General features: G+C 47.6%; 1 protein-coding gene across 9 annotated transcripts in view; it reads left to right on the top strand.

The window, feature by feature from the left end:
* Nrf1 (nuclear respiratory factor 1) overlaps window positions 1-12,583 on the top strand; it is a 146,208-nt gene extending 133,625 nt beyond the window's left edge. For all 9 annotated transcript variants that reach the window (XM_013503278.1, XM_005402417.2, XM_013503279.1 and 6 more), the window contains one exon: window positions 10,627-12,583. In XM_013503278.1, coding sequence (XP_013358732.1) covers window positions 10,627-10,790 — 164 coding nt within the window. In that variant the 3' untranslated portion in view covers window positions 10,791-12,583. The remainder of the gene's footprint in view (window positions 1-10,626) is intronic.
* The last annotated feature ends 313 nt before the right edge of the window (window positions 12,584-12,896 follow it).

Genomic DNA, 12,896 nt, shown 5'->3' on the forward strand with positions numbered 1-12,896 from the left:
ATATATGATATATGGGGTATACTGTGTAGCCCAGGCTGACTCAAACTCACTGATTCTCCTGCCTCAGCCTTCCAAATGCTGGGATTACAGGCATATACTACCACACCTAGCTTTTTTTTTTTTTTAAAGGTACTTGAACTCAGGGCCTTTTGCATGCTAGGTAAGCACTCTGTGCCACTGAGCTATACCCCCAGGTCCCCTAATCATATTTTTAACATTCTTAGTATTGATTAGTAGTTTAGGCTGGGTTGGCACCTACTTTGTCTCCCATGTGATGCAGTTCTAGTGCCATTCATGACCATTGCTGTGTCATGGTCATGGGAAACTGCCTGCCAGTCCACCTGCCTGAGTCCCAAGTTTTATCTCTAATTTTTTTTTTTTTTTTTTTTTTTGGTATCAGGAATCGCATTCATGACCTCAGGCTTGCCAGGCAAGCGCTTATGCCACTGAGCTACATCCCTGGCCCTATCTCTAATCTTTACATTTTCAAAAGCTTTTGGCAAATGATGTGCTTCCTATAGGACCAAAGTGCTGCTCCAAAATATATGCCATTTGCTTTTTTTCCGTCCCCTGAGAGTTTTAGTTGAATGTCTTCAACCCCAACTAGATCTCCTCAGGCCTCTCCTTCAGAGTCATCTTTTTTTTGAGACAGGGTCTCACTATGCAGTTCAGGCTAACCTTGAGCTCACTTTGTAGCCCAGGCTGGTCTTGAATTCGCAACAGTCCTCCTGCCTCAGCCTCCTGAGTGCTGGCATTCAGGCATGTGCCACCACGCCTGGTTCTCAGAGTCATCTTTGAAAAGCAGCTGACACTGTACGCCTGCTATGTGCTGGGCACTGTAGTAGGCTGTACCATGCAGTCCATTTTACACACAAGGGAACTAATGGCAGAACCAAGATTCATGTATAGGTCTTTCTGACTCAGAAACTTTTACTGCAAGTAAAATGCCTAGTCTACCCTTCCAGGTGCGATGCCTAAACTGCCGTCAGTGTTGATCATCCACCTGAAGATTGTTGTGGGTAAATCTGACCTCATTCTAGAACAGAGTAAAAGGCTTTAAGGCTTTTCAGTCGGTGGAGGACAAGACTAGAGGGAGGGTAGTCCACTCTGAAAATCATGAAAAGTATGCCCAGGTATGTTATACCCAGTTATTGAGTACCTGCTGTGCTAAGGCTGCTCGACATTCGTGACATAGTCCTGCAATTTAAGTGAGCAGATTTAGAGACAGTAGCAATAACTGCTTGGAAGCAGGTCATGATAGATTTCATGCCAAGTGAGTGGGGAACGCAGTAAAATCACAGGAATGGGAGAATATGGCAGCCTCTTGTATCTGTAGTAACCTCATGAAAAGATGTGGGAATTGTTGGAAAAGTAGGGCTTAGGTCAGTAGGGAATAATTCTAGGCAGAGACATCTGCCTGAGCAAGTACATGTGGTATTCAGGGAGCTTCGGCAGGACAAGTACAGTTGTGATGACGGGATAGTGTAGGTCACTTGTGGGAAAGGCTTACGTAAACTTACTCAAGTAAACTATATTTTAGGATTCAGCCAGCTGCAGTGCATGCCTGAAATCGCAGCTACTTGGGAGGCTGAGGCAGGAAGACTGCAAGTTTGAAGACAGTGTGGGCTACATAGTAAGACCTTAGCTCAAAATGAAAAGGGTTGGGGTTATACTTCACTGTTCCCTGGGTTCAACTCCAGTATGAAGCAAAAAAAAAAAAAAAAAAAAAAAAACTGAGATGTAGACTTCATCAAATCTCAGAATACTGAGAGGTTAGTCTTGGGAAAAATAAATTCCTTCAAATGAGTGAATTTCATGTATGCACACAAATTCCATTACACAGCAGGCAGTAATGAAACTCATTACCCCCAGAGAGGTCAGGAATAGAGTAGTTCAGTTCATGAATGATAAATCTACAGTGTGCAAGGCCGTGACCCTGACCTTTAAAATTGCTCTTCTTGGCGCCTCTGTTCTACCACAGCGCTCCCCTGGAGCCCCCATCAGAGAGAGACCAAGGCCAAACCTTATGGCCCTGTGTTGTGCAGAACATAAGGCCCGGCATATAATCAAATGACCATATTAGAAGACAAGGCCAGGCTTATGAGTCGACAGCATAATCTTCCCCCGTGTAGTATGATTTGAGAGAGTCAAAGATGACCCTTACCCAAAAGTACATTCCTGATCACTTACAATGTTCAAATCCTGAATCCTACTAGAGATAGACTCCTTTGAGTCTTGAAAGGAATTAGGGGAAGGGAAACAGCTCCCCAGTACTGAAGCTATTAAATGTAAAATATAAATACCTTCAGACCAGGAAATCTTGCTTTTAGATATTTATGATGCAGGCAGGTATTTATCATTTCTATATGTGAGAAATTACATATACTTTTGCCTTAATAGCAAAAGATTGAGAACCTATCAGAAAACTGGTTGATCAGATGCAAGCACTTCCTACAGTAGAATTCTCTGCAGCCACTCAAAAATAATACACTGGCCGGATGTGGTGGCACACACCTATAATCCCAGCACTTGAGAGGCTGAGGCAGGAGGATCACTGCCAGTTAAAGGCCAGCCTGGGCTACAAAGTGAGCTCAAGGCCAGCCTGAGCTGCATAGAGAGACCTTGTCTCAAAAAGACAAAAACATAATAATAATACACTCATGGTGGTTTGGGAGACCCTGTCTCAAAAGATAAAAAGGATTTTGGATGTAGCTCAGTGCTGAGGCCCTGTCCAGGGTAGCCTCAAATTCCTAGGCTTTGGTGACCTTGCCTCAGCCTCCCAGGTAACCAAGAGTATAGATGTATACTACTGAACATGATTACCTTTTTAAAAAATCTTTTACATTTACTTTTGAGTTAAAGAAAAGGACATGAACTCCCAGTACCACCTGATCAATTCCCAGTACCACCTGATCATGATCATAATGATAATGATAATAATAATAATAATAATAATAATAATGCTCTGTGTTTAGAAGGAAAGATCCCTGAGACCACACAGCACAGGGCTGGTGGTATAGGTCAGTGGTCAAGTGCTTCATGGATGTGTGAGGCCCAGCTTCCATCCCCAGCAACCAGCACCAGAAGCAGTGCAGAAGAGTGCATGCACCACACACCTCACTGAGGCCTGATGCCCAGCAGGCACATATCTTCAGGTACGCAGGTGACCTTCGGGAGACCAGAGACGCCCTCAAAGCTGCTGCAGTAGTTGCCTCTGGGAAGAAGAACTAAGAACTGGGAGGGAGAGAGATTTACTTTTTTTTTGCTCTCTCCTTCTGCTTTTTTACTTTATCTTCTATGATTAAATTATTTTTAAATTAACTGTCTGGTAAAATCTGTCTTCTCAGCTGGACGAGGTAGCATATGCCAGTAGCCATGGTAGTTCAAGAACCTAAAGCAGGAGGATCACTTGAGCCCAAGGTCAAGTGCATGTGTGCACTTGCAAGTGTGTGTGTATTCTAAAGGGTTGAACTTGAAAGAGAACGGATCAGCACCGCGTGAGGAATGCTTGCCCTTCCCAGGAAGAGGTTCCATATATACATGTGTGACAGCTCGACACTGTCCAGAGCTGGCCTAGCCAGGGGACCTGAATTTTCAGGGCATGTGCCCCCTCCCCATCATCTTGTATGAAGGTTCTGGAAGATAGCTCCACACAGGCTGAAGTAGGGCAATTATCAAGGAAGCAAAAGTGCAGTCCAGGTAAGAGGCGATGGCGTTTGTCCGGGGAGGCAGCAGCCCAGCGTTGACTCCGGAGCTTGCATCTGAAGGGACGGGGACAGGCTGTGCGGATGTGCTGGACGTGACGTCCAGGATCAGTTGCGAGGCTTTGGCCCAAGCGCGGGAAGATGTAGTTGCCGTCCACGCAGGTAAGGAGGTGGGGGAGCCTGGGAGGAGATGTTTCACCACTGGGGCTCATGAGTGATACCGACAGCTTTTTAAAAATCTTAGAAGACAAAGACAGAGCCCACGTTTCCTCCAGCAGGTTTGCAACGGCTGCTATTTGACAAGGAAATTCTTATTCTGGGACCTGTGGTTTCTGAGTCCCTGTCACCTCTTTTTCCACTTTGGCCAATTCTGCATGTGTCACCATGTGCCTGGGAGTGGGGGCAGCAGGGAGTGAGCCCACAGAGGGCCGTCCTCCCCTGGGTCCGACTGGCCCAGCCCGAGTACTGGGTGTTGGACTGGCCTGGGGCATGGAAAGGCTCTTTGTCCAAAGTGCAGGTTGGCTTCACCATATACTTGTTTATTCAACTGCTTAGTCTGTTTTGTTTTTTTCTTTTTAAGACAGAGTCTCACTATGCTGTCCAGGGTAGCCTCAAATTCCTAGGCTTTGGTGATCTTGCCTCAGCCTCCCAGGTAACCAAGAGTATAGATGTATACTACTGAATATGATTACCTTTTTAAAAAATCTTTTACATTTACTTTTGAGTTAAAGAAAAGGACATGAACTGGGTGTGGCAGAGCACACCTGCAATCCCAGCATTTAGGAGGCTGAGGTAAGAGGATTGCTGGGAGTTTGAGGCCAGCTTGTGTTACATAGTGAGTTCAAGTCCAGCCTGAACTACATAGTGGGACCCTGTCTCAAAAGAAAAAGAAAAGGAAAGGGACAAGTTGGATTTACTAAAGGGTTCAGGACATTATAAATCTACGCCTGCATGAAGAGCCCAGAGTTCTGCTGAAGGTGCTTGCTTCATTTGTGAAGGGAAGACAGCACCCTCCCTCTTCCTCCAGGGTCCTAGCAGGAGCCAGGAGATGTGCAGCCATGTACAGGGGCGTTGAGGAGGGTCATGGGAGTCTTACTACTAGGATTGTAAGAGGTCTCCCTGAACAGAGAAAAGAATTCCAAGCCCTGGCTGGGCATGGTGGTGCATGCCTGTAATCCCAGCACTCGGGAGGCTGAGGCAGGAGGATCGTTGGTGAGTTCGAGACCAGCCTGGACTACAAAGTGAGCTCAAGGCCAGCTTGAATTGCATAGCTAGACCCTGTCTCAAAAAAGACAAGACAAAAAAAAAAAAAAAAAAAGAATTCCAAGCCCTTAAAGTAGAACATGAAGTGCTTCCTGTTGCTTAATCAATCGAAATGACCCAGAATACAAACTTGGATTAACATGGGCCTCTAGATTAGGGCTAATCAGGGCCAAGATGAGCAGATGCGAGGACAATCCCAGCCTGATTACTGTACCTCAGCATTTAATCATCTCTCTTGCAAGGGCAGCCGCCCGACTTAGTGCACACTGGGTTTCAAAGCCTCCGTTCCCTTGCCATGGACATAAAGGCTGCTGGGTCAGAGAGGCGATTTAATCTAATCCCATGTCAGAATGTGGGGGAGGGAGGTCTTAAAATCCCCACAACAGGATGGCACTGTGCTTATTTAAGGTGGAGGTGACTGGGACTGCTACAGTGGGACTGAGGTTTCAAGGCATGCAGGGTTACACAGTGACACCTGAAAATGGAAGTTCCCCTCTGAAGAGCTTTGAATGTGTGCTAGGTATCATCCGTTTTCACCGAGACAGCTTTGTGTGGGAGTCATTTCATCACCTAGTTGTAGAGGCCAAATTTGTTCTTTCCCTGGCCGTTGTAAAATACAGAAGATGAAATCTGTTTTTTAAAATAATGATAATAAAAAGTGTTTTACTTGGATGAGTCCTCAATGTAGTGTTCTTATCTCTCCATTTTATATGCATTTTATACAGCTGGGAACTCCCGCTCTAACATAGCCCACTGTAACATAGCCCACTGCCCTGAGTCTTTCCTGCCACGCTCAGCAAGTCCCTGGAAGGGACTGCATTCAGTCCTAGAAGGGGGTTTTCTTCAGTGAGTGCAGACATTGAGTACCTGCTGACTACATCTGTTTAGACAGGACGCGCATGAATGGCAGTGAATACACCCTTCTCCTCCAGGAGGCTGGCACAGAGTGTCAGGAGACCACAGAAGAGGACCCAAACCGGAGCCCAGCAGAGCCTGGAGCTGGCTGGGAGCGGTGGGAGCCCACTCCATTCAAGGAGCAAGCCGAGGACAGCCTTCCCCGGCAGAAGGCAGTGTGTACAAGCACTGCGTATGTTCAGAGAAGTTTGCTGGTTGGAACTAGATCCCCGGCAACAGGCACCCACAGTAAGGGTTGGGTGTAGAGCCCAGGGCCATTGGAAACCTGCTCAAGAACTGGAAAGGAGAGCAACAGAAGCACTAGGTTAGCTTCCTAAGGTCGTTTTGCTTATGGTGCTGCCAGCCTGTATTTTCTGCATTTGAGCCTTCTGCTAAAAAACAGCCCTAAAAACTTAACAACAAGAGTTTGTTCCTGTGGGCATGGACTCATCACAGGAGAGCCAGACGTCATATGCCAGGGTGAAGGAGATCTAACTCCAACAACAGAAAGTTTTTCCTGCCCAAGTCACTGTATTTGTTTCCCAAGTTTGGAGCTTTTAGCACTGACTCAAGCCTGGCGGCAAGAGCAATGAAACAAGACTGATCTTTGCTTCTGGTTTTGGCTGCCGTTTGCTGGCACTGAAGGATGAGACCAGTATTCCGGCTTTGCCCCTGGCCGTTGTGAGTTACTTCATTAAGCCTGTTATTCTGAGCGGAGAAGCATACGCTGGACAAGCCGGAGGCCGGAAGAGGGCCTGGCTGTACATAGGTTGAGGCCAACCGTCCACCCGCTTGATCTGTTGCCCTCAGGGAGATCTTGGTGCACACTTGCGGCACACCTTGTACTTTACACTGTTGGGAATGTGAAACCACCCTTGGCCTGACAGAGGCCTTAGCCAAGCGGGAAGGCCTGTGGGCTTCCCTGGCGCACTGCGGAGGAGCCGTGAGCATTGGCTGGGGCTGGGGTGGGGCAGGCGTCCAAAGGGGAAGGAGTGGGAGTGAGAATCCCTGCAGGGAGCACCTTGAACGCAGCCCAGAGGTGTGTGACCGAGGACAGCGGAGGGGAGGTATCCCTGAGCATGGGGCCTCTGAGAGAGTAGGGAAATGATGGTGAGGAAAGATCAAGCTGGGTGCAGTGCCATCTCCTTGTTATCCCAGCACTCTAGGAGACTGAGGCAGGAAAACTCAAGCTGGAGCCTAGCCTGGTAATTTAGTAAGACCCTATCTCAGGGGAGATAGCTCAGTGGCACAAGCACCTGCCTGGCAAGTGGAAGGTCCTGAGTTCGATTTCCGGTACCAAAAAAAAAAAAAAAAAAAAAAAAAACCCCTTTCCAAAAAAAAAAAAAGGGGGGAAAATAACCACAGGGCGGGGAAAAAAAAAAAAAAAAAAAAAAAACCCCTGTCCAAAAAAAAAAAAAGGCGGGGAAAAAACCCCAGGGGAGGGAAAAAAAAAAAAAAAAAAAACAGTGGAGTGGCCAAGCTATGGGGCACAGCCCATAGTCTCAGTTTGAGAGGCGGAAGGATCTTTGGATTTCAGGTTTTCAAGTGGCTCCTACACAATAGGCTGTCTCAAAAGAAAGGATACACCAAGGCAAATGAGAGGCCTTGAAGGCGGTGCTAAAGCCCTCAAGCTGTATTGTAGGTTTTAGAAACCACCATGGAACTTGAAAGTTTCATATTTCAGAAGTAACATGTTAAGGGAAGATCATTTGGAAGAGAACTGAACAGCATTGATAAACATTTAGCAATTCATTGGCAAAGGTTAAATGAAAGAAATTAAACCCCGCACTTGAAGCCGGTACCTGGCCCTTCTGACTGCTCACCTCTGCCCCAGCATCTCACGGTGAAGCCATCAGCTGTGCCTGCGTTCTATTAACACGCCAGCATGAGCAGGGCTTTAAAAATGATAGTAGGGGGTCTGGGGTGTAGTTCAGTGGCATAGTGCCTGCCTGGCAAGCACGAGGTCCTGAGTTCCATTCCCAGTACCAAAAAAAAAAAAAAAAGTAGGATGTGGTGGTGCACATCTATAATCCCAGCACTCTGGGAGGCTGAGGCAGGAGGACACAAATTCAAGCTCAACCTGGGCGATTCAGCGATTTAGCTGCTTTAAAATACAAAGGTTTTTTTAAAGACTTTATTTAAAGGGCCCGGGATGTAGCTCAGTATGAAGGCCCTGGGTTCCATCTCTAGTACCGCAAACTAACTGCCATCAAAACACCAAATCCTGTCCTGTGTTGCATCAAGTTACTTATCCCTAAAACTGGCAAAATTTAACTCCCCCAAAATTCACACACAATTTAACATTGCAAAGTGTTTTTGTTTTACGCGATTTTGGTTTTGGTTTCATCTCTTTTTAAAACTCAATTTCATCAAAGTAGCATAGGATTTAAATGTCGGCAGGGGTTCTGAGTGGCTTCTCCCGAGGGTGGATCCCTTGTGTTAGTCCCGGTAGATCGCCCTTCCTGTGGGCGGGAGTTCACCGCGCAGTGATCCAGCGGCGCTTTTAAGGAGTAGCTGCGCTGCGAATTCAGGCTTGCCCGGTACTCGGGTATGGAGCGTGAGCGCAGCGGGCGTTCACCCTCTAAGGACTGTATGCTAAGTGGAAAATGCAGTGGTTTAGAGCAGGATTTTAAATTGCACACTCCCCTAAAGAAGGACGTAAGAACATTTTTAAAAAATAAAAGTCTATATCCCAGATGTGACATTTTATTTTTTTTCCTGGTATATATTACTGATCTAAATAGTCGTAGCTTTTTTTAGTTGAAACGTTAAAGTTCACTGCCGAGAGGAGTGTGTTATAATTAGTGTGACTGCGTTTCCCTCTGTAACTTTTTATTTCCGCGTTCGTACTTGCACTGGGGCGCGGTGGAGAAGGCCTGTGCTTTCTAACCACTCATCTCCAGCTGTGACCTTGCTGGCTGCACGCGGGAGACCCCAGTGCTCCGTCTCACGGGGCTATCCGTACCCCGGCCTCACCCCGGCGTCCCGCACATTTGCGGCCGTGGACTCCCAGATCCCTCGGTGGCTACCCCTGGGTGTGCACTGTCGCGCGGTCTGGGAACTGCTCGAGGCAACATGTTGGAGCCTCACACAGCTCGTCGTGCCGCAGGCGTCACTGGTGGGAGCGTCGTTCATGGGCCGTGTCGAATTCTAACCCTGGGAAGTATTGCTCCAGCATCTTTCAGCTTCTAGGTTTGCTGTCAGAAGTCCCACCTGTTCTAACTCCCACTTCTTTATATGACTTTCTGTTGGTCTTTATAGAATCGTTTAGGGTCTTTGCTGTATCCCCAGTGTACTGAAACTTTGCAAAGATGTGGATGTGTTGTAGTGCGTGGATCTTTTTTTCATCTATTATAGTGGTATCACGTGGGCCTTTCAATCTGAAATTCATGTCTTTTCAGTCTAGAAACTTGCTTATACCTAATAATTAACTGAGCTGGATGTAGTGGCGCAAGCCTGTGATTCCAACATTTGGGAGGCTGAGGCATGAGGATCACAAGTTCAAGGCCAGCCTAGGCTGCGGAGCAAGACCCTGTCTCAGAAAACAACACAGATCTTATATTCCTTTTCCATAGCTACTGTGTGTGTGTGTATGTGTGCACAAATGCGCATTTATGTGTACTGGGACTTGAATCCAGGGTCTAGTACATACAGGTGTGTCATCTATGAGAATATTATTTGCTTTCTTCTGCACACCACACTATCTCAGCTACCCCTGTGTACCTCTTCTCCCCATGTACCTCTGTGTCCCTTAATACTGAAACACTGATTGTCTTAGTATATGGGGCGGACTGTGGTGACCTACATTTTGGGGTTAGTGTTAGGACATCAGCCCTCCCCTACTCACCGAATGTCAGTATAGATCTTTTCTTGGGACATGTTGAGTTCTCGAGACAAAGGCTGGGTCGCATGTGGTATCCCGAAGGCCAGGGCACCAGCGGGCATGGTCCTCTCAGCACAGGTTTTCAGCCTCATCCCCTCAGGAGCCAGCACTCCACATCTGGAGCCCCTCTGGGAATGGCCTTGCACTGCCACCTCCTGAGTACGAGGCACTTTTTCACATCAGTGCTCCACCTTCCAAACTATGTCAGCGTCCCTCTTTCACAGCCCTTTCCCCACTCACTGTAATGCTCGTTTCAGAAGAAGAGAAAGTCAACAAGTAGTTTGTTTGGCCTTATTTAACTAGAAATGGACTGCGACCCCTCTCTGAAGGTATGTGCCTCTGCTGTATGGTAAGCTGTCCCTCCTACTCTACGTGGTAGGGATATTGGAAGGCAGTTGAGTCTCTCTCTCTCTCTCTGTCTCTCCCTCTCTCCAACTCTCTCTGTCCGAATTGACCTCAAAATGTTTTTGTTTTACTGTAAAATCTAAAAATCAGCATCAAATGAAGTAGTCCCCCACACACCCTTTTCTAAGCTCCCCTCTGAAAAGAAGGATATAGTTGGGCAGAGGCCAGAAAACAGCAGGAGAGGGCATTTTCCAAGAGGAGAGAAACCTAGCACAGCAGAAAGGGGGTTGAGGTAGGTGGTGTAGCCTAACAGGGCAGGGGAGCACAGTTGCTACAGAGTCTCTTTCTTGATAGTCTGTTTTTAAAAAGTGAAGTAGGGTGAGGCAAGAGATTGATTTGTGCCTGGAAAGCAGGTCTGTGGTTTCCTGGGGCCAGCAGACAGTGGCATCCCAAGGGATCAGGGCCCAGTGCCCCCACTTCGCCAGCATCTGGAACATGAGCACAGCCTCATCAACCGTCTTGCCTTTGTCTCCCCAGGCCTGGTCCAGATCCCGGTGAGCATGTACCAGACTGTGGTAACCAGCCTTGCCCAGGGCAACGGGCCAGTGCAGGTGGCCATGGCCCCTGTGACCACCAGGATATCGGACAGCGCAGTCACCATGGACGGCCAGGCTGTGGAGGTGGTGACGTTGGAACAGTGACACGCAGCCATACCATGGCTTCATTTTCTAGTCTACTTCAAAATTTTTTACACGTTTTGCAGAGGTGCAATCAAATGGAATTAAGTCTCTCGACTTTGGAAGAAAAGTTTTGGTAACCTTTTTTTGAAAAGGAAGAAAGGCAGCAGATTTTGGAATTGCATTTTTTTAAAGCACCACTCTTGATTTTCTGGGATTGGTGGAGTAAGAAGCTGCATTGTCAATTTCACTGTCCCAAAAAAGCCAAATTGTGGCAGGACTCCTTTCTGCAGACACGTGTGTATACTTATGTGCGTGTATGTGTGAGTGTGAATATATGTATATGTGTACATATGGATATACACATTTACATATATATATAAAGTATATATATACATACATATATATGTATGAAACCCGCATGGAATTCTCTGTATGAAATCAAGGTGAGCTGTGGAAAGGATAATCCACCCAGTTTAGTGGGTGATAGGGTACGTGGCCAGACACAGTCACCTGGTTTTTGTTCATACCAGGGTCATGCGTTGAGCTACTGACAAACTCAGGCCGAGGTGACCATGCTCTTCACCAAAGCTGCCTCCCAGCGGCCGCCCGGAACTCTCCCTGCTGGACTCAGCTGAGGAAGGAGGGTCCAGGACACGCCAGGGCCCAGGGTCGGTGGTCTGCCAGCTGGGACACTCTCGGCCAGCCCAAGTGCTGAGCTTACCTTGGGCGGAGGAATGTCCCAAAAGTTCCGGGACAGGGCCAAGAAGATGATCCTCGGCTTCCCGCCTCCTCCCCTGCCCAGGAGCCCTCCTGGAACTCTTGACTGTTGAAGAGTTACTTTGGTTTTAAGGTCAGTCCTGACTTGGTCATGTGTATGAATTGACGGGAACAGAAGTATTAAGGGTCTGAGGAGTGCGTGCTGAGTGTGCCTGTGAGTGTGTGCGTGCGTCATGGGGGAGAGAGTGGGAAGGGCTGCGAGGAGCTGGAAGCGCAAGGAAGGAGGGAGAGAAGTTCACAGACCAGGGTTCACCAATGCGAGCCATTTTCTTTAGCCGCTGGAGTAGCTAAACAGAGGAGACCCTGCGCCAGAAAGGGATTCCTGGCGTGGGAAGGATGGCGGCCCAACAGGGTGTCAGGAGAGGAGGGGCCTGGGTTCCTGGATCCCCTCCTTCAGGGGAGGCTCCGCGAGGCCCTCTTGCCTGCCTGTGACCCAGGCCCCGACCGGCCTTCCCGCTCCGGGTGTGGGCTGACCTGGCCCTCGGCGCTGTCAGACTCTGCTTTCCCAGCGGCGGCCCTGAGTCTCGAGTGGATAAATTCACCTGACTTTTTGACAGGCCAAATCTCTGCTCCTTGAGCACAGGGACAACACTTCCTCCCTCTTCCCAGGTTCCCCTACATGTGTGATAGTGTATTTAATGTGTTTTTTTTATGCGAATTAAAAGATTCCTCATGTCTTGCTCAGCCTTTGAGAAAAGTTTCAGATTCTTGTATTTGCTTGTTTTATATAAAACTATCTAATGTTCTTTGTATGTTCTTTTCTGTACGTAATGGGGGGAGGGAAGGGAAATTTACATATGAGCAGTCCTAGTTCTACAATTTGTTATTTTTTTAATTATTATTTTTTATCGTCATTGTGAAGCTGTCCAGGGCTTTAAAGTCCGTGTTCCTTTGTGGTGAAATAACCTCCTAATAGTTTGAGAAATTGCCAAGAAGAAGAAAAAAAGCAAAACTCCAGTAGCAAAGCATGGATTCTGTGTTGTTTTCCATTCTGTCTATACTGCCTCATTCAATAAATAGTTGAAAATGTGGCAACAGGAAGTGGAACTGTTCATCTCTGGAGCAGTCCTTGGCCTCTTAGGCAAAAGGGCTCTCTCTTGGGGTGGCTCGTGCTTTTCAAAGGATGCTTATACTCGAGGTCAGTGGTTTTTGTCCCCTGTGGCCTGCAGAGCTCTCGAAGGAGGTCACCAAGGTCCGGGTCAGGGCCTCCTGCCAACCCCAGTGCCAGGCCAATTCCATTTTAGGTGCACTTTTGTTTCTGTATCATGATGTTCTAGAAGAAAAGTCGAGTTTGAAAACTCCTGAGAGGGCCTGGGGATTTAGCTCAGCGGCACAGCGCCTGCCTGGCAA

This window comes from Chinchilla lanigera, unplaced genomic scaffold, assembly GCF_000276665.1.
Source record: "Chinchilla lanigera isolate Chin_1 unplaced genomic scaffold, ChiLan1.0 scaffold00078, whole genome shotgun sequence".
NCBI classification, from domain to species: domain Eukaryota; kingdom Metazoa; phylum Chordata; class Mammalia; order Rodentia; family Chinchillidae; genus Chinchilla; species Chinchilla lanigera.